This window comes from Neophocaena asiaeorientalis, unplaced genomic scaffold, assembly GCF_003031525.2.
Source record: "Neophocaena asiaeorientalis asiaeorientalis breed wild unplaced genomic scaffold, Neophocaena_asiaeorientalis_V1.1 scaffold105, whole genome shotgun sequence".
Classification (NCBI taxonomy): Eukaryota; Metazoa; Chordata; class Mammalia; order Artiodactyla; family Phocoenidae; genus Neophocaena; species Neophocaena asiaeorientalis.
The window spans coordinates 831,955-854,780 of record NW_020172162.1 but is presented as its reverse complement, the minus strand read 5'-3'; the positions used below and the strand labels follow the sequence as shown (position 1 = coordinate 854,780).

The window sequence follows — 22,826 nt, the reverse complement described above, 5'->3', positions numbered from 1 at the left end:
GGAGATCACCTAGTCCAACACTTGATAAACAAAGAAACTGAGGCCTTGGAGAAGTTAAATGACTCATCCAAAATTAAGACCAGGAAAAAGTGGTCAAACCAGGACTATAATTCAGGTTCTCCAGCTTCTCAGTCAGTCCTTCCATTATGTTACCCTGTCTCCTTTAAGTAATAAGATTTTACATGTCTTCAATATTTGCTACGCAATATTACCTAAAGAACCTTAAATTTTTTATATTTTGGGCTATTATTCAGGTGCCCCAAATCATTCCGGTGAAATTTTAAAATTGCAAATGAATAACTTTTTTAAATGGGAGATTTAGTTTTTATGTGCATATGTGCTGTTGATATATTTGTGTTGATAATTGATATTGATAATTTTATTTTAAATTTAAAATATATATTGATTCTCCCATCATAAAACTGATCAAAAGAAACTGCAGATTTGCACAAACCCCTTAGAAAACAGTTCTTTAGTGTCGTCAAAACCTATAAAGTTATTCCCCTGGCTCACTGGCAGGTGATCCACCCTAACTAAGCAAGCCGTCACAAGAACAGATACATTTTTATGTATAAAGCTGTTTTTGCTACTTATCAAAAATTACAGCCAAAACATGTCACCCGTCTACCAGTAGGGAGATAGTTAAGTAAATTACGGTTTAATTAATTACAGTCATTAAAAACTATGTATATGACACACAGGTTCAGTGGCCATGGCTCACGGGCCCAGCCGCTCCGCGGCATGTGGGATCTTCCCGGACCAGGGCACGAACCCGTGTCCCCTGCATTGGCAGGCAGACTCTCAACCGCTGCGCCACCAGGGAAGCCCAAGAATAGGTTTTAAATTGTGAATTCATTAGGTTTGCCATCAGGTAAAAATACATAAAGACTGTGAGGAAGTATTAAATATCAATAGTGGTTGTCTTTAAGTAGTAGAATTATGAAGTTGTTTTTCCTCCTTTAAAAAATGGTTTTTATACTTTACAAGTTTTCTGCAACAAAGTGTGTTTTGGTTTCGTTTGTTTTGGTAATCAAACAAAAACCAAAATGTAACTTCATGTGATATTTGTCTTAGGTATTTCTAAGATGCGTTTGGTTTATTTTATACATGGAGGATGACAAATGTATTAAGCTACATGCTGAAGCTACTCTAGACACCTAACATGCCCACTTCATTATTCAACAGGATGTACCCTTTACATCGTCTGGGCCACTCTCTACCGATGTGCCTTGGATATCATGATCTGGAACTCGGTGTTCCTGGGGATCAACGTTTTGCATCTTTCATATCTTTTGTACAAGAAAAGACCGGTAATTACTAACAATTAATTAATAAAGAAGAGACTTTAAAGCTGTTGCTTTTCAAGTACTTTGTTCGGACCTGAGAATGAGCATTTAACATCTTTAGGCCCTTTAATATCATTTTTCTGAAGATGAGACTTTCTATGAAAGTCTTTCTAAGACTTTCACTTTCTTTCTGAAAGTGAAATATTTGAGCACCACGAAATTTGTTCTACCGACGAGTTTTTAAAACGGCTTTAATCATTAGGGCAATTTAGACATGAGAGAACATGACAGTATTCTCTCTTTTTAGTCATCTAACTTCATTATTTATTTTGCCTATTGATATTCAAATGTCACTCTGGAAAATCTTTGCCTTGTTATAAAATTAAGTGCTCAGAGACAACTTCCGTGAACTTGCTAATGATTTACAAATAGCTTATGCTATTTTTAAAAATGTAATAGCTGTTTTTTTTCTTATGTCCAAAATACTCATTTAAGGAAATCACCATTTTTGGTGAGTTGTTATGAAAACACTAGTCTTTAACTTTTTCTTCTCCACTCCTTGTTGTATTTCCTTGGTCATACCAAGAACAAACAGATGTAAACAGAATAGGAAAATAGCATGGCTCCTAGAAACCACTCCACAGCTGTTTGTTGACTGTCCAAAGCACATACAAATATTCAGTAAAGTAAAAGATAACCTGCTTGCTCTAATCTTATGTTCAAGGCCAGACATGCACATAGAAAACTATTAGAAAACAAGATAATTCATAGGAAATTATAATTTTGATGATACAGGTGATATATGTAATAGGCATTCCACTAGACTGTCATCTCCTCAAACATCGTAACCCAGTCTGTTTTGCATACTGTATTAGTCAGTTTTCACTACATTATGCTGTGTAACAAACAATCCGATAGTCTCAGTGCCTTACAACAGCAACAGGTTTTTTTCCTTACCAACCTAATATATGGATTGTGGCAGCTGTGATTCTATTCCATGTGTCTTCTTCATTTCAGGGTCTCTGCTGAAGCAGCAGGTTCTATATGGACATGCATTCTCATGGCAGAGAGAAAAACATAAGGGAACAAAAGAAACACCCAATGTTTCTTAAAACTTCTGCTCCCATTTCACTGGCCAAAGCAAATGACATGACCAAGCCTGATGATGTGGGAGTAGGATAGGATAAGAGGATATATGATCCTCTCACGGGGGTGGAAGCAGCAAATAGCTGGAAACAATAATATCATCTACCACAATTACTGTTGTATTCCCGGTTCCTGCCAAGCATGGTTAGCACTTAATTGGTGCTCAAGAAAACATTTGATAAGTGGATGCTTTCAAAGAGAAGAATTAAGAGGGCTTCATGAAGGAATTGGGACTTGAGCTAAGACTTGCAGGACGAGCAGATTATGAATATGAGTCCGTTTTTCAGTTTGCATGTTCATTGCTGTGCCACATTGGCTAGTGTGCATGCCGGAAGTGAGACAGATTTGTGAATTATTTTAAACACTCATTATGAGAGCTGTGGAGTGGAGAAGGTAGATGATAATAATGATAAGGATTTCAGCTTCTGAATATCAGAACTTACTAGAACCCCAAGTTCTGAACATAAGATTCAGAAGTTGCTGATGTGATGGTAGCACCAGGTAAGTAAATCACTTAGTATCTGTGCTTTCGGTTCTTCTCTGACAATAAACCTACCTTTTTGAAAAATATAAATGCTAGTACTTCGTTAAAATGAAACAGCAGGACAAGTGAGAGCATTGCAAAGGCTGCAGTGACATCTGAGCAGCCCTGGTCATCTGCGTCTGTAAGCTTCATGGTGTGGCTGCCGTAGATTTCATTGAGATGGATGATCATTTGAACCCCAAAGTTCATTCACATGCTGTACAGATTTCCCAGACTAATGCTGGGTGCAAAGATGGGGCTTGACCCGGGCCTTGAATAGTCTGACAGCAGAGGTGATTGAGCCATTTTGCTTTCCCTCCCTCTAGCATCCAGCCTTACTGGCCAGTGGGTTCTCTATTCTACCGAGATTATGGTAGCTCAGGATGAGTCTACTACATGGAAACTTTTTTACTCTTCACTTTGCTTCAGAATAAATGAGAAGCAGCAGTTGCAGCTGTGGATGTTTGCTTTCCTATATTAACTCATTAGATAATAATTATATATAGAAAAAATGTTTAATGTATGTATCTTCATAAATTTGTTTCCAAGTTGATTCCTAATCTATGTACTTATTTTCTTGCTGTAGTATTTCAAAGTTAGTGTAATTTCCTTCTGTGAAACAAAAGTATTCTAAAAATGAAAAGGTTTTACGTTGTTTATAGGAAATGCTAAGATTGGCAAGGTGAATGTTGTGACAGCATTCGAAACCTCTGCGGTTGCTTGGTAGCGCATAGAAAGAGATGTAATCAATGGTGCAGATCTTCACCATATGCTCACAGGGTTCAGTTTAACTGCAAAAGTGCCCTTTCAGCGTCTAAATTTACATCACCACTTACTCTTCTGTGTCAGATTCCACTGACCAACACACAGAAGGGTGATGGCATCCACTGCAGATTTGTTTATTCTCAAAAATCCCTATTTAGACCACAGAAGCCAATGTTTTGGTGTTGCTGCGTTAGTGTGGTATCTGGTCACTGCTGCCTTTCAGGTAAAAATCGAAAAGGAACTCAAAAGCATCTACCAGCGATTGTTTGAACCACTCCGTGTGCCTCCAGATTTGTTCAGAAGATTAACTGGACAGTTTTGCATGATCCAAACATTGAAAAAGGGCGAGACCTATGCTGCAGAGGATATAACCTCAGTTGACGACCGTCTGAGTATTCTCCTGAAGGGAAAGTAAGTGCTCTGTGGAAATCGAAATGCTTCGTTTGCCTGGAATCCTCTTCTGGCTTCTGGGTAGGAAATGAATGAAAGGAAATGTTGCCGACCAATGAAGGAAGTGATCACAGAGCTGGTTGGTGGTGAATTTTCATCAGACAACTGCATTTTAGAATATTACAGAGCAACATGGTAAAATTATGTAGAATTTATTGCTGTGAATCTTGTTGATGTCAGTGTTTTCATTTGTGAAGTTTTCAACTTTTTGGGAAGTTTTATTTAAATTTAACGAGGCAGAATTGTAATAGGTTTAAATTGGGTGTTAAAATTTAAGGAGCTTATGCGTATCTCAGAGGTGACTTGCTTAATTTTTTTGAACATCACAGAAATACAACTTCTAGGAATATCAGTCTCCTGGGGAGACAGCCAGTGTCTGTTCCCTCTCAAAAGTGTCCCAGTTTGAGTAATTAATTATATGGTCACTCCAGCTATAACAGCAATGATAACCATTGGAAGGCACATATCTTCTTCAATACATGTCTTTTTTCCCTTGTTGTTGGTGAAATTTATTTTGAAATTAATACTTGTGCCTCAGGAAGGGCTTTTTAATTATGTCAGTCACCTGTGGGGGGGGGTCTTTAAAATTTTACAAAATACAAACCCATAAGATTATGGAGATTTTAAGGCTTGTCACATTATGTGTGGATTATTATGCATTTATTAACACTAATTTCTGTTATCAGAATGAAGGTCTCCTATCGAGGACATTTTCTGCATAATATTTACCCCTGTGCCTTTATAGATTCTCCTGAATTTAGATCAACCCAGATGCACAAAGGTGAAAAATTCCAGGTATGTTTTGGCATGATTTTTAAGAAGATTGAAACTAGTTAATGTCTCATTCAAAATCCAAAGGATATGGATGGGAAAGTGGCCATGATTTACTGAAAGAAGAGATTACCATACGGAACATATAGTATGACCCCATTTTTGTAAACCTTAAAGTAGTGTGTATATGTACACAGGAAGAGGTCTAGAAAGATCTAACCTGATTTAGCCATTGTGTTAACACTGTTATTTCTGGGTTGTGAGTTTGATTGCTTTTTTGTGTTCTTCCTTTTTGCTTATTTGAATTTTTATGATTTCTCCATAGAGAACATCTAATGCTCTTGTTATGAGAAAAAAGGAAAATGTCAATTATAGATAATCAGTGTTCTTAAAACATGTAATTGGTTACTTTTATTGGGGAAAAACAGAAAACTGACTTTGCCCTAGAGAACCTACTTTGTTAATCCTTATGAAAAAAAACTATAACCACTTTACTCTTTTAAATTTAATGAATATGTTTAAGGGCAAAGAATGAAGTTCTTCACAATTACAATAATTTGAACATGACTACTTAGCCTGATTCTTTTTTGTATCTTAAAAAAAGTACTCCATTATGTGACACTTTGTTCTGCTTCTTTCTGCGAGTGTCCAGCTCTCCTTTTTTATTCCCCTCATTATTGTTAGGAGAGTAACCAAGAAAATGGGTGAGAGTTTCCTTTAGTCTCAGTCTCTAGATAAACAGAAGTAAGGAAATATCCTGAGAACAGGTTTTCTTATGAGCCGGAGGGTAAATGTATTTAGGTAGGAAATGGAATAGAAGGGGATGCTATCACCTGTAGGAGGAAAAAAATCAGTGTTTCTTGATGACAGAATCTTATCTTTGAGTCTTATTCTGAAATGCCACACAATTTGGGATGCCACATGGAGATAAAAGGGCACATTCACAGACATTACTTAAGTTTATTTACAATGGTGTCAGGCCTGCCCTGCTCCTACCTTGCCTGAGTAACTGGCCTGAGTAACCACATACCTGGTTAAAGTTATGTGCATTTACTAGAAGGTCTCATATAAATTTACCACCTGGCTGCAGTGCTGGCTGCAAGCACACTGAGCTTAAGATAGAGGAGAAAGCAGCTGCTGTACCCTGTCTCCCCTCATTTATACTTTCCCTTGCGTTTTCAAGGGTCAGCTCTGCACTGAGGTTTATTCTTATAGTATCTTTAATCACCACCATCTACAAACTGGCACAGGCCACTTCTTTTCTCTCTCCCTCTTTCCTCTGACCACCTTACAATTTCTTCTTCCAAAACCCAACATTTATCTGCTGCATCCATTTCTCTCTTTATAGTAGCAAGTGGTTTTACACAATAGCTCAGTTTCGTATAATCCTGAAGAGACTGGCATTTGGGGAAAAAGTGGGAACTGAACCTCCTCTGTTTCCAGAAGCACATAGCCCCTGGGATATAACATGTACTGTCTTTTCCACCGGACTTCAAATTATGTTATAGTTATAATTAAATTAACAACAAGAAAGGCATTTCTGCCACTGGTCACAGTTCTTTTTCTTCTTGGGGACTAGGGATTGGGATTCGGTAGTTGAGAAATGTTCCTCATGTTTCTAAAAACATGACCAAACTCGAGGTACCTTAGCTGAGTGAAGGCTATTTATTCAGTCTTTCTGAAGACTAGTCAGCTTTTCTCGGCATAGAGTCTGGTGTGGCATTTCCTGATGGGTCAGTGGGTAAAACCTACCCTGGCATCATCGAGACTGTCTCCTGTACAGCTGGAGCAGATTCCCATCAGAGTAAGCCCTCGGGAAAGATTCTGTTTTGATTATTTACCAAATGTTCCTACTGGCAGATACTCAACAGTAAAAACAGCTGTTGCACATCTGTGTAGGAGTATATTGCCTCTTCCTGAAGTGAGTTCTCAGTGAAAGCTGGCAGGTGCTCCCAGGACCAACTTTTCGCTATCTGTGCCAGTGGCATTTACACCTGAGAGTCAATGGCCAGACGTCTCCGTCCACATGCCTTTTTACCTGCTAATCTCATTTTTCTCTAACTCTGAACAGTTACAAGTGTTCTGACAAGGAGCCGCTTCCTTTGCATTTTTCTTTCTTTAAATTCATTCTTTGGTAGGGGTGCTACTGAATTCTACCGTAGGGTGAAAGGAGGAAAGGAAGCAAGTGGACCCGATGACTGTCCCTTGAGATTACACAGTGAATGTTGTTCAGGAATGTGCGGTAATTATGATGACCGGCAGAGTGACAGAGCTGGGACAACGACTCTAAACTTCCAGCTGCCTCCTAGGTGCTGTGTTAGTACTTACAGACCCAAGCTGCTGCTTAGAACTGTTGGAGAATCTTGAGTATCATTATCACGAAAGGTAGTTTTTTGTGTTTGTTTCTTCTTTGTACAGTTTCATATCCAGCGAGCTTTGCCATTTCCATTTTTCTTTTGGATTTTACCTCCCGCTGTTGCCTTCCCATAGTCAATAGCACATCCTGTGCTGTGAAGCTTGAAAATCAAACCTTTATTGACTTTAAAGGAAGAAGAATGTCTTGGAGGCAGATGTCCAAGCTCTGGTGAAATAAACGAACACTGAGTTATAACTGGCTTTTAAATAAAACCTTATCTTAGTGTTAAGTAAATCTTTGGGTTAAGTTGCAAAGCGATTTAATCTGCCAGTCTTGACTCTGCTGTGTTTTAGTGCAGATGAAAACTCAGTAAGAATTAGCTGAACAGACCACCTCCAGGACATTTTTATGTTCCTGGTGTGTGAAACTGTGTGCAGCACACAAAGAAAATAATAAATTCTCCCCTGAGGACAGTCAGTCAGTCACAGCGTCAGACTGCCATTCCCATTCCAGGACATTCAGCAATTCCCTCCTACGCTCTTTTCCTTGATAAGGTCTTTTCATTATGTGAGGGCGTAGGATTGGTTTGGGACTGATCCAGCGCCTTGAGGTAATCACAGCAAACCCGGTTACAAACGCTTAGTCTAATTCCTACCTGAGAGAAATTCTTTTGTGTCTTCCATTACCGTGTTTGCTTTTATTTCTTCTGTGAAATTCTTCACAAGAACTCAAGCATGGCACTGCTGAGGTACCCTAATAACCTAAGAAGCAAATGTATTTCATGGAAGCTTTAAAAGTTCCTAGATTGCATCATAAAAACTCTTCATTAAAGATATGTTTCACTTGACTGTTGTAACAGGAAATCATTAAGTAAATCTATTTGACAGTAATGAAGCATTAGCTATCCACTGAAATGACCTCAGTCGATATGCTAACTACCTGCTTCCAGCTAAATGCCTGCTCTTAGGGACTTGTAAGACTCATACATACTGTAGGTATAGCTTACTATTTGAATATTGTTACTACATTTAAATTGAATAATAATTTTAACAGGTTTAAAATCGTTTTCCACCATCAATAAGAAATGGTTGCCTAGTCGCATGTAAATCAATGAAGTCAGAACACACCCTCTGACCATACACAAAAATAAACTCAAAATGGCTTAAAGACTTAAACATGGGACATGCCACCATAAGACTCTTAGAAGAAATCATAGGCAAAACATTCTCTGACATAAATTGTATCAATGTTTTCTTAGGTCAGTCTCCCAAGGCAATAGAAATAAAAATAAAAATCAACAAATGGCACCTAATCAAACTTACAAGCTTTGGCACAGCAAAGGAAACCATAAACAGACTGAAAAGACAACCTACGGAATGGGAGAAAATATTTGCAAACGATGCGACCGACAAGGGCTTAATTTCCAAAATATACAAACAGCTCATACAACTCAACAACAGCAAAAAACCCAATCGAAAAATGGGCAGAAGACCTAAATAGACATTTCTCCAAAGAAGAAATACAGATGGCCAATAGGCACATGAAAAGATGTTCAACATCGTTAATTATTAGGGAAATGCAAATCAAAACTATAATGAGGTACCACCTTACACCGGTCAGAATGGCCACCATTAAAAAGTCTATAAATAACAAATGCTGGAGAGGGTGTGGAGAAAAGGGAACCCTCCTACACTGTTGGTGGGAATGTAAGTTAGTGCAGCCACTGTGGGAAACAGTATGGAGGGTCCTTAGAAAACTAAAAATAGAATTACCATATGATCCAGCAGTCCCACTCCTGGGCATATATCCAGACAAAACTATAATTCAAAAAGATACATGCACCCCAATGTTCATAGCAGCACTATTCACAATAGCTAAGACATGGAAACAACCTAAATGCCCATCAACAGATGAATGGATAAAGAAGATGTGGTACATATATACAATGGAATACTACTCAGTCATAAAAAATAATGAAATAACGCCATTTCCAGCAACATGAATGAAACTAGAGATTATCACACTAAGTGAAGGAAGTCAGAAAGAGAAAGACAAATACCATATATCACTTATATGCAGAATCTAAAATATGACACAAATGAACCTATCTATGAAACAGAAACAGACTCACAGACATGGAGAACAGACTTGTGGTTGCCAAGCAGGAGGGGGGTTGGGGGAGGGATGGAGTGGGAGGCTGGGGTGAGTAGATGTAAGCTATTATATATAGAATGGATAAGCAGCAAGGTTCTACTGTAGAGCACAGAGAACTATATTCAGTATCCTATGATAAACAATAAAGGAAAAGAATATTTAGAAAGAATGTATATGTATAACTGAATCACTTTGCTGTACAGCAGAAGTTAACATTGTAAATCAACTATACTTCAATAAAATAAGTGGCTTCCTAATGTATATAAAGCAGATAAACAACAAGGACCTACTATATAGCACAAGGAACTGTATTCAATATGTTGTAATAACCTATTATGGAAAAGAATCTGAAAAAGGAGATATATATATATGTATAAATGAATCCCTTTGCTGTATACCTGAAACACTGTAAATCAACTATACTTCAAATTTTTTTTTTTTTCTTTTTTTGTGGTACGCGGGCCTCTCACTGTTGTGGTCTCTCCCGTTGCGGAGCACAGGCTCTGGACGCGCAGGCTCAGCGGCCATGGCTCACGGGCCCAGCCACTCCGCGGCATGTGGGATCTTCCCGGACCGGGGCACGAACCCGTGTCCCCTGCATCGGCAGGCGGACTCCCAACCACTACGCCACCAGGGAAGCCCTACTATACTTCAATTTTTAAAAGACATTTAAAAAAATATAGGAAATGGTGGCTAAGCAAATTATAGTATAAATTTGAAAGTATTGCCTCAGGGCAACTTGAGGTTATTAAAATGGTTGAAGAAAAGTTAAATGTATATACATCACCTAAGTGCAACGACGACTTCTTTTCTTGGATGATTTCCGACTCCTCTTTTAACTTCTTCCCCCACTGTTCATGAACTGTATCTTCCAAAGGCATGGATGACATCTGCGCAAAATGAAGGGACCTCAACATTCCTAACCCTTTCTTTAACACTTGGGTGCCGGACTGGGCCACTGTGTGTGCCCGGTGCTCACTTTCTCTAATTACTCCTCTAGAATGTTACTCGGTTGCCTTCTGTTTGCGTGCCCATCTCCTACTATCTCTGGGAACTCCTCAGGACTGGCTTATATGGCTCTTGACCTTATACTTGACCTTATACTTCCTTAAATCTTTTTTTTCCCCTTGGTCACATGTCTTTACTTATTATCAGCTTCCTCCACTAGAATGGAGGCTTCAGGACATCGTGTTCAGCTGTTCTTTGTATGCAGGATTCTTGATGGTGAGTCAGCCTTGTGGTCACTTCACCAAATGCCTTTCTCTGTGACTGTCTTGATGAATCTAGGACACATTGGGTAGGGTTTGGCCTGGTGGAAAAATATGCCTGGGCTAGAAGTCAGCAGTGCTCACTCCACCATTCATTAACATGTGTACCTGCCTAAGTGTTGTGGTGCTTCTCATTTGTTTTTTTATAAATTTATAAATTTATTTATTTACTTATTTATGGCCGCGTTGGGTCTTCGTTGCTACACGCGGGCTTTCTCTGGTTGCGGCGAGCATGGGCTACTCTTTGTTGCAGTGCGCGGGCTTCTCATTGCGGTGGCTTCTTTCTCTTGTTGCGGAGCACAGGCTCTAGGCGCCCGGACTTCAGTAGTTGTGGCCCGCAGGCTTGGTAGTTGCGGCTTGTGGGCTCTAGAGCGCAGGCTCAGTAGTTGTGGCGCACAGGCTTAGTTGCTCCGCGGCATGTGAGATCTTCCCGGACCAGAGATCGAACCCGTGTCCCCTGCATCAGCAGGCAGATTCTTAGCCTCTGCGCCAGCAAGGAAGCCCCCTGGTGCTTCTCATTTGGCATCTGGAAAATGAGGAAGAATCTTAGCCGTCTTACCTCAAAGGCAGTTTTAAGGACCTGCTTACATGATAGATGTAAAAGCACCTTAAATGTTAAAGTACAATACATACTTAAAGTGAGCGGCATTATGTGTACCTGTCATTTCTTACTCATTCTCTACCATTTTCCCCTGTTCTGTATTTGTCAAAACACTTACTGCCACCTGAGATTGTCACATTTCTTTATTCCTCATCGGCTTCCTCCACTGGAATGTAAGCATCACAGGGCAAGGATCTTGGCTGTTTTGTTCACAATGGTAACCTCAGTGCCTTGAACCGTGTCTGGCATAAAGTACGAGCCTCACAATGTATGTTGAAAGAATAAATGAAATTTAGTGTTTTACGGAGCCATAGAGCTGCTGATGCATTTCTTAAATCCCAATGTGTTTGGTTTGGGGGATTTATTGTTTAATGTGTTTAATATTATTTAATAGAATAAATGAGTGCAGCTTTATTTTTCTAGGAACACTGACCCACGTTTTGTAGCCAAACCCTCTAATTTACTAAAGGTCAGATTTCAACCACTGACATAAGGAGAGAAGCTGGGTTTTCTGTTTTCTCTCCTAGTAGACATAAATACCTCCTTGTCATCGAAATGTGTTTAATTTTTTTACTAACAAAGGGTAAAGAGCTCCTTTGGAAATCTTTGCTCTGAGCCCAGATATGACTTCATGTCAATTTAGAAACCTTTATTAACCTCCCACTTGGACAAGTATTGGGTTTAATGTTGAAGATGTAAACATGGTTTTTGCCTTCAACAGTATTTGAGTTCATATGTTAATTTCTTCATCGGTAAACCTGCACTGGGCGCCACTCAGTGTTGGAAGCCAGGCATTCAGTATAAAGATGCACAGTCCCTGCCCTCAGGGTGCTCAGGAGAGAGAGTGGACCACGGATGAGCTTGAGTTCAGTGACAGGAGTGCCACGTGAAGCTGACAGAAGGACCTGCGTGGGAGGAAGGGTGTCCTGACCCTGAACTTGGAGTGAGGGCGTGGCCCCTTGCCCTGGAGAGAGGATGTATTTAAGGAATACTTAAATTCTGTGTAGTGCAATTACAATGCTTTCCCATTTTCCTATATAATAACACTTAAGGAAAAGGTGTGGTTTCCCAGTTCTGAGCTAACGGGGGGATCTCTGTGTGTGTCCCCAGTGGGCTACCGTTGGTAGGTCACACTCAAGAAATACCTATGACAGAAGGACCCAGAGAAGGACCCTTACTAGCCATATTTATCAGTAACCATCTGGGCCCTAAAACCAATTCACGTGAGTTTGCTTTCTCATTCTCTAGTATAATTATCTGGATATAAAGAAATATTTAGCCATAAATTGTACATCCAATTGAGACATCAGTCTAGCACACTCTGTAGCAGTACTATTGACACGGTGGCCATTCTTCTATCACCAGACCTCACAAAACAGAACAACAAAACTTGAAGACTTTGCTTTCATTTAGTCTACAGATTGCTTGGTTTTAAATGTAATGTTATACTTAGTTATAGAAGCGAGTGTGTATGGATCTTATTTTAACTAATATGACAAAGCATTGCTATGATAATATCCACTAAATTATTCTACTCTTCCCTCCCCCCAAGTTACTAACATCATAATTCATACACATTTTTCTCTCTGTTTCTTTGGCAGGTCACCATTATTGCAGATGATAACTGTAGATTTTTATGCTGGTCAAGAGAAAGATTAACTTACTTTCTGGAATCAGAGCCTTTCCTATATGAAATATTTAGGTATCTTATAGGAAAAGACATTACAAATAAGCTCTACTCATTGAATGATCCCACCTTAAATGATAAAGTAAGTGTTTTTCTGAGTCTGTTTTGTTAAATACATATGTATAGTTAGGTATATCTCCTTTTATGCAATATATATTTTCCTGAATCTTCATTAATTAGTCATATGTTAAGTGAAGTGGGGATGCTTGTAATTTAGAGACCCTTCAGGGAATCATTTCTCAAGCGTGAGGAAATATTATGCAATTATTATATTTTCCATGACCTGGTGAGGTGTCTGTGAATGTCAGGGACCTCCATTTGTGGTGATGAGGAGCTAACCTCTTCATAAAGAGTCTTTCAAGCAATCTAAGGAAGATGATAAATGAATGGAAGAACTAGCCAGTGGTATAGGCCATGGAAGGAGGGGCAGGGGGAGGTTGCAGACTGATAAAGGCTGATCAGCGCCAGCAAGCGGGAGGTTGGCTTTTTAACCCTGTGTTTTCCAGTCTTGCACATTCTACTGGTAAGGTACCCTCCCAGAACGCCCATAAGTGACGAGAGGTATGGGATGGAAGCCTGCGTCCATTCGGTTAGGAATTTCAGAGCTGTCTAGATCTCCAACGATTTGCAGTTTGATCTCCACTTCCCCACATTTGCTTAGAAGGAAATTAAAATGATTACAGAAGAGAACTTGCAAACCTTGTTTCCGTGATAAGTACTGTTCTCCAGGGACTATGAGTATGGGTGTGTGTACTCTTCGAGTCATCTTGGTGAAGGCGGTTATCAAATTAGGTTGGTGCTTATTATTTTTCAGATTCATAAATAGGCTATTGAGTATATTACATTTTTCCTAATGTATTTGTAGTAATAGCTTATAATAAAAATTACAGCTACCATTTATTGGGCACTGACTGTGTACCGGATAGTCTTCTATTTCAAGGAAAAGTAAATGTTACTTACAGGGAATAGGTGATCTAAGTCTCATGGCACTCAGAAATCTTACAACTTTGCTTTATAGACGGTCCAAAAGTTGGACCACCAGCTCAGCCTTTGCACACAGCTGTCCATGCTGGAAATGAGGAACAGTATAGTCAGCTCCAGTGAAGATGAAGACGGCTTACACCAGTTTCTTCGGGGCACCTCCAGTGTTTCCTCTCTTCGTAAGTTATCTCCACACTGGGATTCTGATGGATATTGCTAGAAAAGAACAAATGACAACTTTGATCAGAAAAGTAACTTTTCAAGTAGCAAGTGTTTGGCAACCTAAAGGTAACAATAAAAATAATCAAAACTTTTCTAGCTTTTTTTTTTTTTGGATTGCACATCAGTTAAAATCCAACTCTAGAATGCTTATTTCCATTTCAGAAACTGTCCACTTGTTTTGCCATATGCTTTTCTCAAACACCGGTTCAGTAGAATAGTATGAACGAGTCCATACGGTTTGCTGGGTATCCAAGCCTTGTTGTTTTCACGATTTTAGTGGAAGCCTAGGCCCAGCATCGTGTTTAAAATGGTAGGACGCAACAGCTGGAGGTTGTACAGCCAGCTGTTATCTCAGTGTGACCACCAGAAGTTAACAGGTGAGTGGGTAACGGAATTTTCCTGAAGATAAAGAAGGCCACTCAACACCCCTGTGAGTCTCCTCATTCACACCAAGAGGCAAGTTTTCCAAGATTCCACTATAGTTTAAATTGTTTAAAAACATTTTAAATAATACTAATGGCACAGATGTTGAAGATTAAATGCTTAACATTAATGCTTAAAATTATTTTAAGAATTATTCCAAGAAAGGTAGTATAAGACTGTGGAACAAATTCACGGGAAAGAGCAGACAGGCAGACAGATTCTCTCACTGCATAAGCTAAAAATTATTAATCTTTACAATTGTATGTTAATCCAAGGTAACTTTTAAGAAAATCCAGATACGCATTTAACAACCCTAAGCGTTTATGTAAATGATCTTGTAACTTTGGATGCTTTAGATAAATCGGATTAAGGATTTTAAGTATCGCATAGTCAGGAGAGGCTGGAATTGACAAGGCCATGTCAATGTAAGCTTCAAAGCAAAGTCTAGGCATAGAAATGCATTGTAGGCCTAAAAGAGATTTCAGGAACAACGCAAATGAGAACGTGGAAATGGCTATATTTTATTCCAAAGTAACTTTTAGAAAGTACAGCTGAGGTTGACCAAACTCTGAATCTACTAGCATGTCAGATGTGTTATCTGCCTTGTTGAAACAGTTTGATGGTCGGTAAGCATTTTCAAATGGACCCATCCTAATTACATGTACAGTGATTTCTAAGAAAGGCCAGCAGAAAGGGAATTACAGTGAAATATTGTATGTGAGTTATTTTTCCTGTAGAATATCTTTTTTTGTAGTTTTTTTTTTTTTTAGTCCCACAGTCTTGCTTAGGAAGCCCTGAGACTGGGCAGTTTATACTATGGCCATTCGTTTTCTTAAAATCAGTTTTGTTTTTCTGTAATATTTTCTTGTATAATCTAAATCTTTTGGACATTTTAGAAAAAGAAAAAAAGCTTCTCTAGAGTATGTTCTTTAAAGAGAATTAGAACATGTTTTCAAGTTTAATGTTTGCACTGTACTTGCCTTCGGAAACCTTTATTTCCAGGTGTTCCGTGGATGGATCACACACGTTGTGCATACAGACCTGGGTCCTTGCTCTAATAATTCTTAGCTGTGTCACTTGGAGTAAGCCGTATGACCTTTCTAATCTGACATGAGCTGTCATATCTCAGCACAGGCCTGGATCTGGTCACAACTCCTGCTCTGTTTCCTTCCCTCTCCCTTATAGCGAATCGTGAGTTTAATCCAAAAGTCCACTCCCCACATGGATGATTGAAGCTTCTGTGTCTGTGAAGAAGTAGGCAGCCCTTGGGGGCAGAGGGGGCAACTTTACTTCTCAGTTCCCTTGTCCAGTTGTACTTTGCTGTACTGAAAATGTGTACAACCTGCTTATGTTGTTTATTTACTTATTTTAGCCTTAGGTTTATTAGACAAGATCTTACATATTGATGCAAATGCAGAGAGCCACATATGTGTGCATACTTTTGAGTGTGTGTGTGTGTGTGTGAACCGCACAGCAAATCCATGTTCATACCTGCTTCGTTTTTTTTTGCGGTACGCGGGCCTCTCGCTGTTGTGGCCTCTCCCGTTGCGGAGCACAGGCTCCGGATGCGCAGGCTCAGCGGCCATGGCTCACGGGCGCAGCCGCTCCGCGGCATGTGGGATCTTCCCGGACCGGGGCGCGAACCCGTGTCCCCTTTATCGGCAGGCGGACCCCCAACCACTGCACCACCAGGGAAGCCCCCTACCTGCTTCCTTTTGACCAGTCTTCATTCTTGGCATCACTCCTGCAGTTTAATGAAAGACATTATTATTTGAGCACAACACTGATATTAATTATGAATTATTTAATTCACCCTATCGCGTGATTCATTAAAAACTGGTTAGTTCTTGTTTCTCTTACTTAGATTTTATCCTGGAACTACCGAAGGCTGTTTTCGTTTTTCTCTTGCCAGATCCATCAATATGCCATCGACTTTTCCAAATTACAAATTACATTCCTTGTAAAACAGAGAATACAAAACCAATCTCTCAGGACTGTTAGGCTGAAATAACGAAATTTCGCACACTTTGAGCATGCAGTAGGCCTCAGTCAATGTTAGGTCCCTAAAACAAGGGCCTAAACTCTTACTAGTCTGGATTTTTGATGGGCACATGGGGGCAGCTGGGTCAGCTGCTCTCAGCAACAGTATCAGCTTCATGAATGCTAGTGGAGAGAAGGGCACAAACATTTATTGACAATAGCAGGTGTTATTTTTTTCAGGTATTCTCTATACATAATCACATTTAATCTTCACTGCAGTCTACACAGAGGAGAGGTATCTTAGCTTTCACTAGATGATGCAGTGCCAACAGACGGTTCCCCGAATCTCTGGCTGCAATGCTTTCTTTCTCCTTCACCTGCACACTGGATGCTGCTCCAGCTTGTATCCTCCACACTCTGGAACACCAAAGGAGCAGCCGCTGTTTGGGTAAGCTGCCACTTGTGGCATAGGGAGGACAGTGGTGGCAGAATCACCCCACGGCTCTTAAAACTCCTGTTTTGGGCTTCCCTGGTGGTGCCGTGGTTGAGAGTCCGCTGCCGATGCAGGGGAAACGGGTTCGTGCCCCGGGCCGGGAAGTTCCCACATGCCGTGGAGCGGCTGCGCCCGTGAGCCATGGCCACTGAGCCTGCGCGTCCGGAGCCTGTGCTCCACAACGGGAGAGGCCACAACAGTGAGAGGCCCGCGTACCGCAAAAAAAAAAAAAAAAAACCTCCTGTTTTGAGGTAGCACTTGCCACTCATGTCCCCTGGACCAGAGAAGTCACTTGGCCAGAACCACCATGAATGGGTGGCTCTTTAATCCTCCTTCAGGGGCTACACAGGAAGGGAGGGAAAGCAGGCATGTTGACAATAACACAATCTACCGTGATGAGTATCATTTCACTTTACCGAGAGGAAATTGGGAATATGAGATGTGTACTCACTGTTCCAGATCCTCAGGGGGAGGTGCTGGCAGACAGACATATCCTGTCTGATTCCTCAGTCCATGATTTTAGACCATATTGCCTCTGTGGTTTAAAAAGAAAAGGAAAAAAAATGCATGAAATGTTTGACCGGTGCTTTATAATTTACAGGTCACTTTCACACCCATTCTTGCATTTGAACCTGACGACTCTGCCAGCTGGGCACAGTGGCCGCTATTACTCACCTCTTTGCAGACGAGTCCACTACACTTAGGGAGAAGGTAGTGTTTGCCAAAGGTCACTTCTTCCCCCTCCATCCCACTTCCTTCAAGAAACCTACCATCCCCCGAATCCTTCATTAGGACCAAGCAGTGCCACAAATACGTTTTCTTAGACCAGTTAATTTCCATTTCAAAGAAAATGTTGGACTTAATCGTTGTATGGAGGTTCTACGCAGGGACATTTAAAATTATCCAATAATATTCTCCAGTCAGTTAGCTTTCACATTGCCTCACATAGGTACTTACAGAACGATGAGCAATGCTGCTCTGTAAAAACTAAATTTATTTTGTATATTTTCCTAACCAAAAAACTTTGACATTATTCATTCTAGTCATTAACTCAAACGTAGATTTAAATATTAAAAGCCATTTCAATATTTCTCATAATTATTTTTTAAATGAATATCAGGATGTACCCATTCATGGTGGTTCCGGCCAAGTGACTTCTCTGGTCCAGGGGACATGAGTGAAAGTGGCAAGTGCTACCTCAAAACAGGAGCTTTAAGAGCCATGAGCTGAAAAGTCTTGGAATCTCTAGGCTCCCCTTTCCATCTCTTTCTGTCTGTGTTTCAGCTTTTTGTTTTCTTTTGTTTGTCCTATAGAGCAGAGATTCTTAAACATATCTATGCATATGCGTAACTTGGAGATCTCATGAAAGGCTTTGGTGCAGCAGATGGGGGTGGGGCCTGGAAGTCCATGTGTTTATTAACAGGCGCCCACGTGATGCTGATGTGGCTGGTCCCTGAACTATGCCTTGAGTAGTGAAGCTGTAGAATTCCCTGCATTCTGGAATTTGGCTGATTGCATTCCCCTGGTTGTGATTAAGATGTTTCTTGTATTTCCTTGAGGCTCACATAGATTCTGGTGAAGGCTCTACTTTTTTTTTTCTTTTTGCGGTACGTGGGCCTCTCACTGCTGTGGCCTCTCCCGTTGCGGAGCACAGGCTCCGGGCGCGCAGGCTCAGCAGCCATGGCTCACGGGCCCAGCCGCTCCGCGGCATGTGGGATCTTCCCGGACTGGGGCACGAACCTGTGTCCCCTGCATCGGCAGGCGGACTCCCAACCACTACGCCACCAGGGAAGCCCCAGGATCTCTACTCTTTACCAGGGTCTGGATTCCACTTCAAACGATCATTTAAAGGCAAGAAAGTAAAATAATGAAATAGTCTGAGAAAAACTTTCCTGTTTATTCACTAGCACATACTCCAATTAATTTAACTCTTTTTCGCTTTCCTGTTGCTTCATTTACTTGAGTTCCATGTTTAGAAGTGCGATTGTGAGATAGGATGTCCAGGACGTGTGAGAAGGATTTAATGCCCTCAGATGGATATAAGTTTTCTTCTTTCTGCTCCTGGACCAACGTGCTCATCAGGGTGCCTTGTCATCTCCTTGTCTTTCCTTCCTTACAAGGTTTGGCTCCCTACGTGTGATGTATAAAACACACACACACAGAGATCGACTGTACTTGGCAGTTCCATCATGATAAGTGGTGCTGAGCAAGGCATTGTCATGGCAACAGGTGGACATACTATGTTTCCTTGAAAGTTGAGAACTTTATTTTAGTTAATTGGGGTTAAATAAACCTATTGTTTGGTTTGTTTTTGGAAAATCCTGAGTCAGTGTAGGTGATCCAGTCAGAACTCATCTTTGAAAGATTTTGCTAGTTTAAACCGTGTATTTTTTCAGAAATTATAATTAAAATTCATGATTTCTTAGATAGACTATGGAATAGAGATATTTATTACTGACAAAAAAACCTTTACAAGTATTTTTTGTTATTAATGTCAAGATGGTGCTGTGGACAGTGTACTGATTTCGTATGACCTAGATGCACAGGTCTGCTCTAAGCTGAGTTAGTTTGCATCTGGTTCGTATTCTTGGCTGTAAAGACTAGGCAGCATATCTGACGTAATGAGTCTCCCTCACCTCTCTTATCTATTTTTTTTTACCTGGAAAGATACAAAAAGCCAATACAACCTTCTTGTTTCATGAAATAGTCTGTTCAACCCAATTTGTATTTTGTTCCCCCTGTGAACAACGGTAGGCTTATACACAACAAGCTTTACATAAAATTATAGGGAAAGAGAGAGACAGGGATGTGATCGGGCAGTAGGTACCCAGGGGAAGAGCCCGTGAGCCGTTCTCAGACCCGCCAAGAGGGCTAGTGAGAAGCAGCGCTCCTGTGTAGTCGAGCAGGGTGCAGCTGGGGGAGGTTAAGTAACCTGCTTAGGGCCACTGGGCCAACCCTGAAACAAAGAAGTGGTGAGTTGGTTATAACAGCGGTCCCCAACCTTTTGGGCACCAGGGACCGGTTTCCTGGAAGACAGTTTTCCCGGGGGTGGGCATGCAGGCGGGGTGGGGGGATGATTCAGGTGGTAATGCGAGCAATGGGGAGCGGCAGATAAAGCTTTGCTCGCTCACCTCCCGATGTGCGGCCCAGTGCCTAACAGGCTGCAGATCAATACTGGTCCGCGGCCCGGGGTTTGGGGACCCCTGGGTTACAAGGTCTTGCCTTGCTTTGGCCCTTACGCATAACCATACGTGAGCGTAAACTTGTTTGGGGATATTCAACCCCTACTGCAGCCACTGACACATGCTGACCACTGTCATACATGTTCTCATTTAATCTTCACAACCCCCCAGTGAGGTAAGTGTTACGTTTCCCCCGTTTCAGGTTGAGGAGTACGACAGTCATCTCCTCTGGGTCCTTGGAGCACAGCCCCTCCTGGCTGGGGGACCGTCTCCAAGGCCCACACTCTCACCAACCCTCTAAATGGCCTCTATCCTCATCCAGCATTTTCTCATCTGTAAAATGACTGTAAAAGGATTTTACTGGTTATCTATTTTTAGTCTTTTAAACAAAAATTTTCTTAATTATCAAGTTAATATACACACATAGATATCAAGTAGTAAAGAAAATATCTCAGTGAAAAGAACTGACCCCCTCCAACCTAACTGCTCCCTAAGAGCAATCACATTGGAACAATTTTTGTCTAAAACGATGAATAATGGGCTGTTATTCGATTTATCCTCTTAACCTTTATCTCCTAACCTAACTTAGCTCACTTTTAACTTCCCTTCCCCCTTCTGCTCAGTATGACACTACTAGTTTTTATTCCTTTATTGTTTACCTTTGTAACATTAAATAGTACACTTAAACCTCCATTTCTTTTTTCTCTTTGAAACATTGTTTAAAGGTGAGGACATTAGCACCCCTACCATTAGCATCCCTACCCTTACTTACTCTTTACCCCTGCTACCTTCAAACTGTTGTCTCGTCTTTAACTTTCAAACAATCAAGGTTGATAACATACACATTTCTGTTCCCTCTTTTGTTTTCAAATTGTTTTTAATGTGGTAAAATACACATACTATGCAAATTACCATCTTATCCATTTTAAAATTATGGTTCAGAGGTATTAAATACGTCTGTTCTCTTTGCAGTTAGGTCTTCCTTGCTTTGTCTGTGGGTTGTTTTGTAAAGTTTAAAACAAGTAAATAGTGTTGACATTATGGTTTATTCAGAACCCAATAGTGGGCTATGACTACCCCTTTCTTTAGGTTCCAGTGTCATGATTCCTGATCTCTTCAAAGCAGACTGTTTCTAATAAGTTCAAATGGATTCTGCTTTTGTCAAACACAAACATAACACTACAGTTTACTTCATGCCTTGCCTCTCCTTTTTTCCCCCTGAAGTTTTTTGTCGCTTTGCTCTTAGGGCTGTCTTAGTCACCAGATCCCCCGTATCTTAAAGGTGCTTTTTCTTTCGGGTGAATCCATTTCATTTCTCCTTAAACTCTGAGTAGTTATTTCACCTTTGAGCCATGCCTTTTCATACTGCTTTCTGTTTTTACGGGCATCTCCAGTGGCCTCTCTTTTTCCTTATCCTTGCCTTTTTGGTCTCACATCCCCGCTCTCTCAGGCCATCAATTCCGTATCCCCTTTTTCTCAGACCTTCCTCACAGAGCTTCCCACCCTCGTACCTCACCCCGGACTGGTGATTCTCTGGGTCTGTTGCACAGCTGCCATCCCGGAACCGCCTTCCCTGTTCCCCGGAGTTTATCCACCAGCTCTGCAGCCCTAAAGCTTTCTCTTTGGGGCAGAAAAGGGCTGCAGGACTCTCGCTGTTCCGTAGCTACTCACACCTGTTGCCATGCAGCTCAGGGCCCCGACCGCCCATCTCAGGAGTCGGGAACTGATCTGAGAACCTCCCATAGGAGCCACTAGCCTCCTCTTCCTCCCCGTAATTGCGATAATCTGTATACTTCCTTGCTTGAGTCCCTCAGTGCTGGTGCTGAGTCCCTCCAAGGGAAATTAGGTACAAAGGCCAAACCTACCCTTCTTCAGAAAGCTTCAGTCCAAATTCAGTTTCTACAATTTAAAACAATCTTATGACCTCAATGAAAAGAACCTCTTTTTAATTTAAAAAAGTTTTATGATGTAAGTAGGTAAAGGCAGGAAAGGGGATGATAATCCTTTCTAGCAAAGAAGCCATTAAATTTTTCCCCTTGGGAGGGAGGGAGACGCAAGAGGGAAGACATATGGGAACATATGTATATGTATAACTGATTCACTTTGTTATAAAGCAGAAACTAACACACCATTGTAAAGCAATTATACTCCAATAAAGATGTTAAAACAAACCAAAAAACAAATGACATTTCCCAGCCTAAAAAAAAAAAAAATTTTTTCCCCATTCCCATTCATCAAAAAATGTATAATCTAATTAAAATTCTAATCCCCTGTAAGGTTTTTAATTACTTGCTAAAGCAGTTGGCCAGATGGTTCAACATAATAAAAATAAGAACACTTTGAAAGGAATGAAGTAAATGTCATCAAAGTTAACAGAAAAAAGGGGGAAAAATCTTACCATATTATATCGGATAGTTTACAGAAGTGTCACTCCTTGTTAAAAAGTGTATTTCTGAAGCAGAGCGAGAAGTCATTCGACAAACTTCATATCACGGTCCTGTACTTACTTGAAGATCAAACTTGAGGTCGCTTATTCAT

At 40.6% G+C, this 22,826-nt stretch overlaps 1 protein-coding gene across 1 annotated transcript in view; it reads left to right on the top strand.

The window, feature by feature from the left end:
* The window catches only part of POPDC1 (popeye domain cAMP effector 1), a 38,976-nt gene that overhangs the window by 5,589 nt on the left and 10,561 nt on the right, over window positions 1-22,826 (top strand). Inside the window, exons 3-7 of the mRNA XM_024755757.1 lie at window positions 1,186-1,310; window positions 3,944-4,131; window positions 4,857-4,965; window positions 12,922-13,089; window positions 14,026-14,167. Coding sequence (XP_024611525.1) covers window positions 1,186-1,310; window positions 3,944-4,131; window positions 4,857-4,965; window positions 12,922-13,089; window positions 14,026-14,167 — 732 coding nt within the window. The remainder of the gene's footprint in view (window positions 1-1,185; window positions 1,311-3,943; window positions 4,132-4,856; window positions 4,966-12,921; window positions 13,090-14,025; window positions 14,168-22,826) is intronic.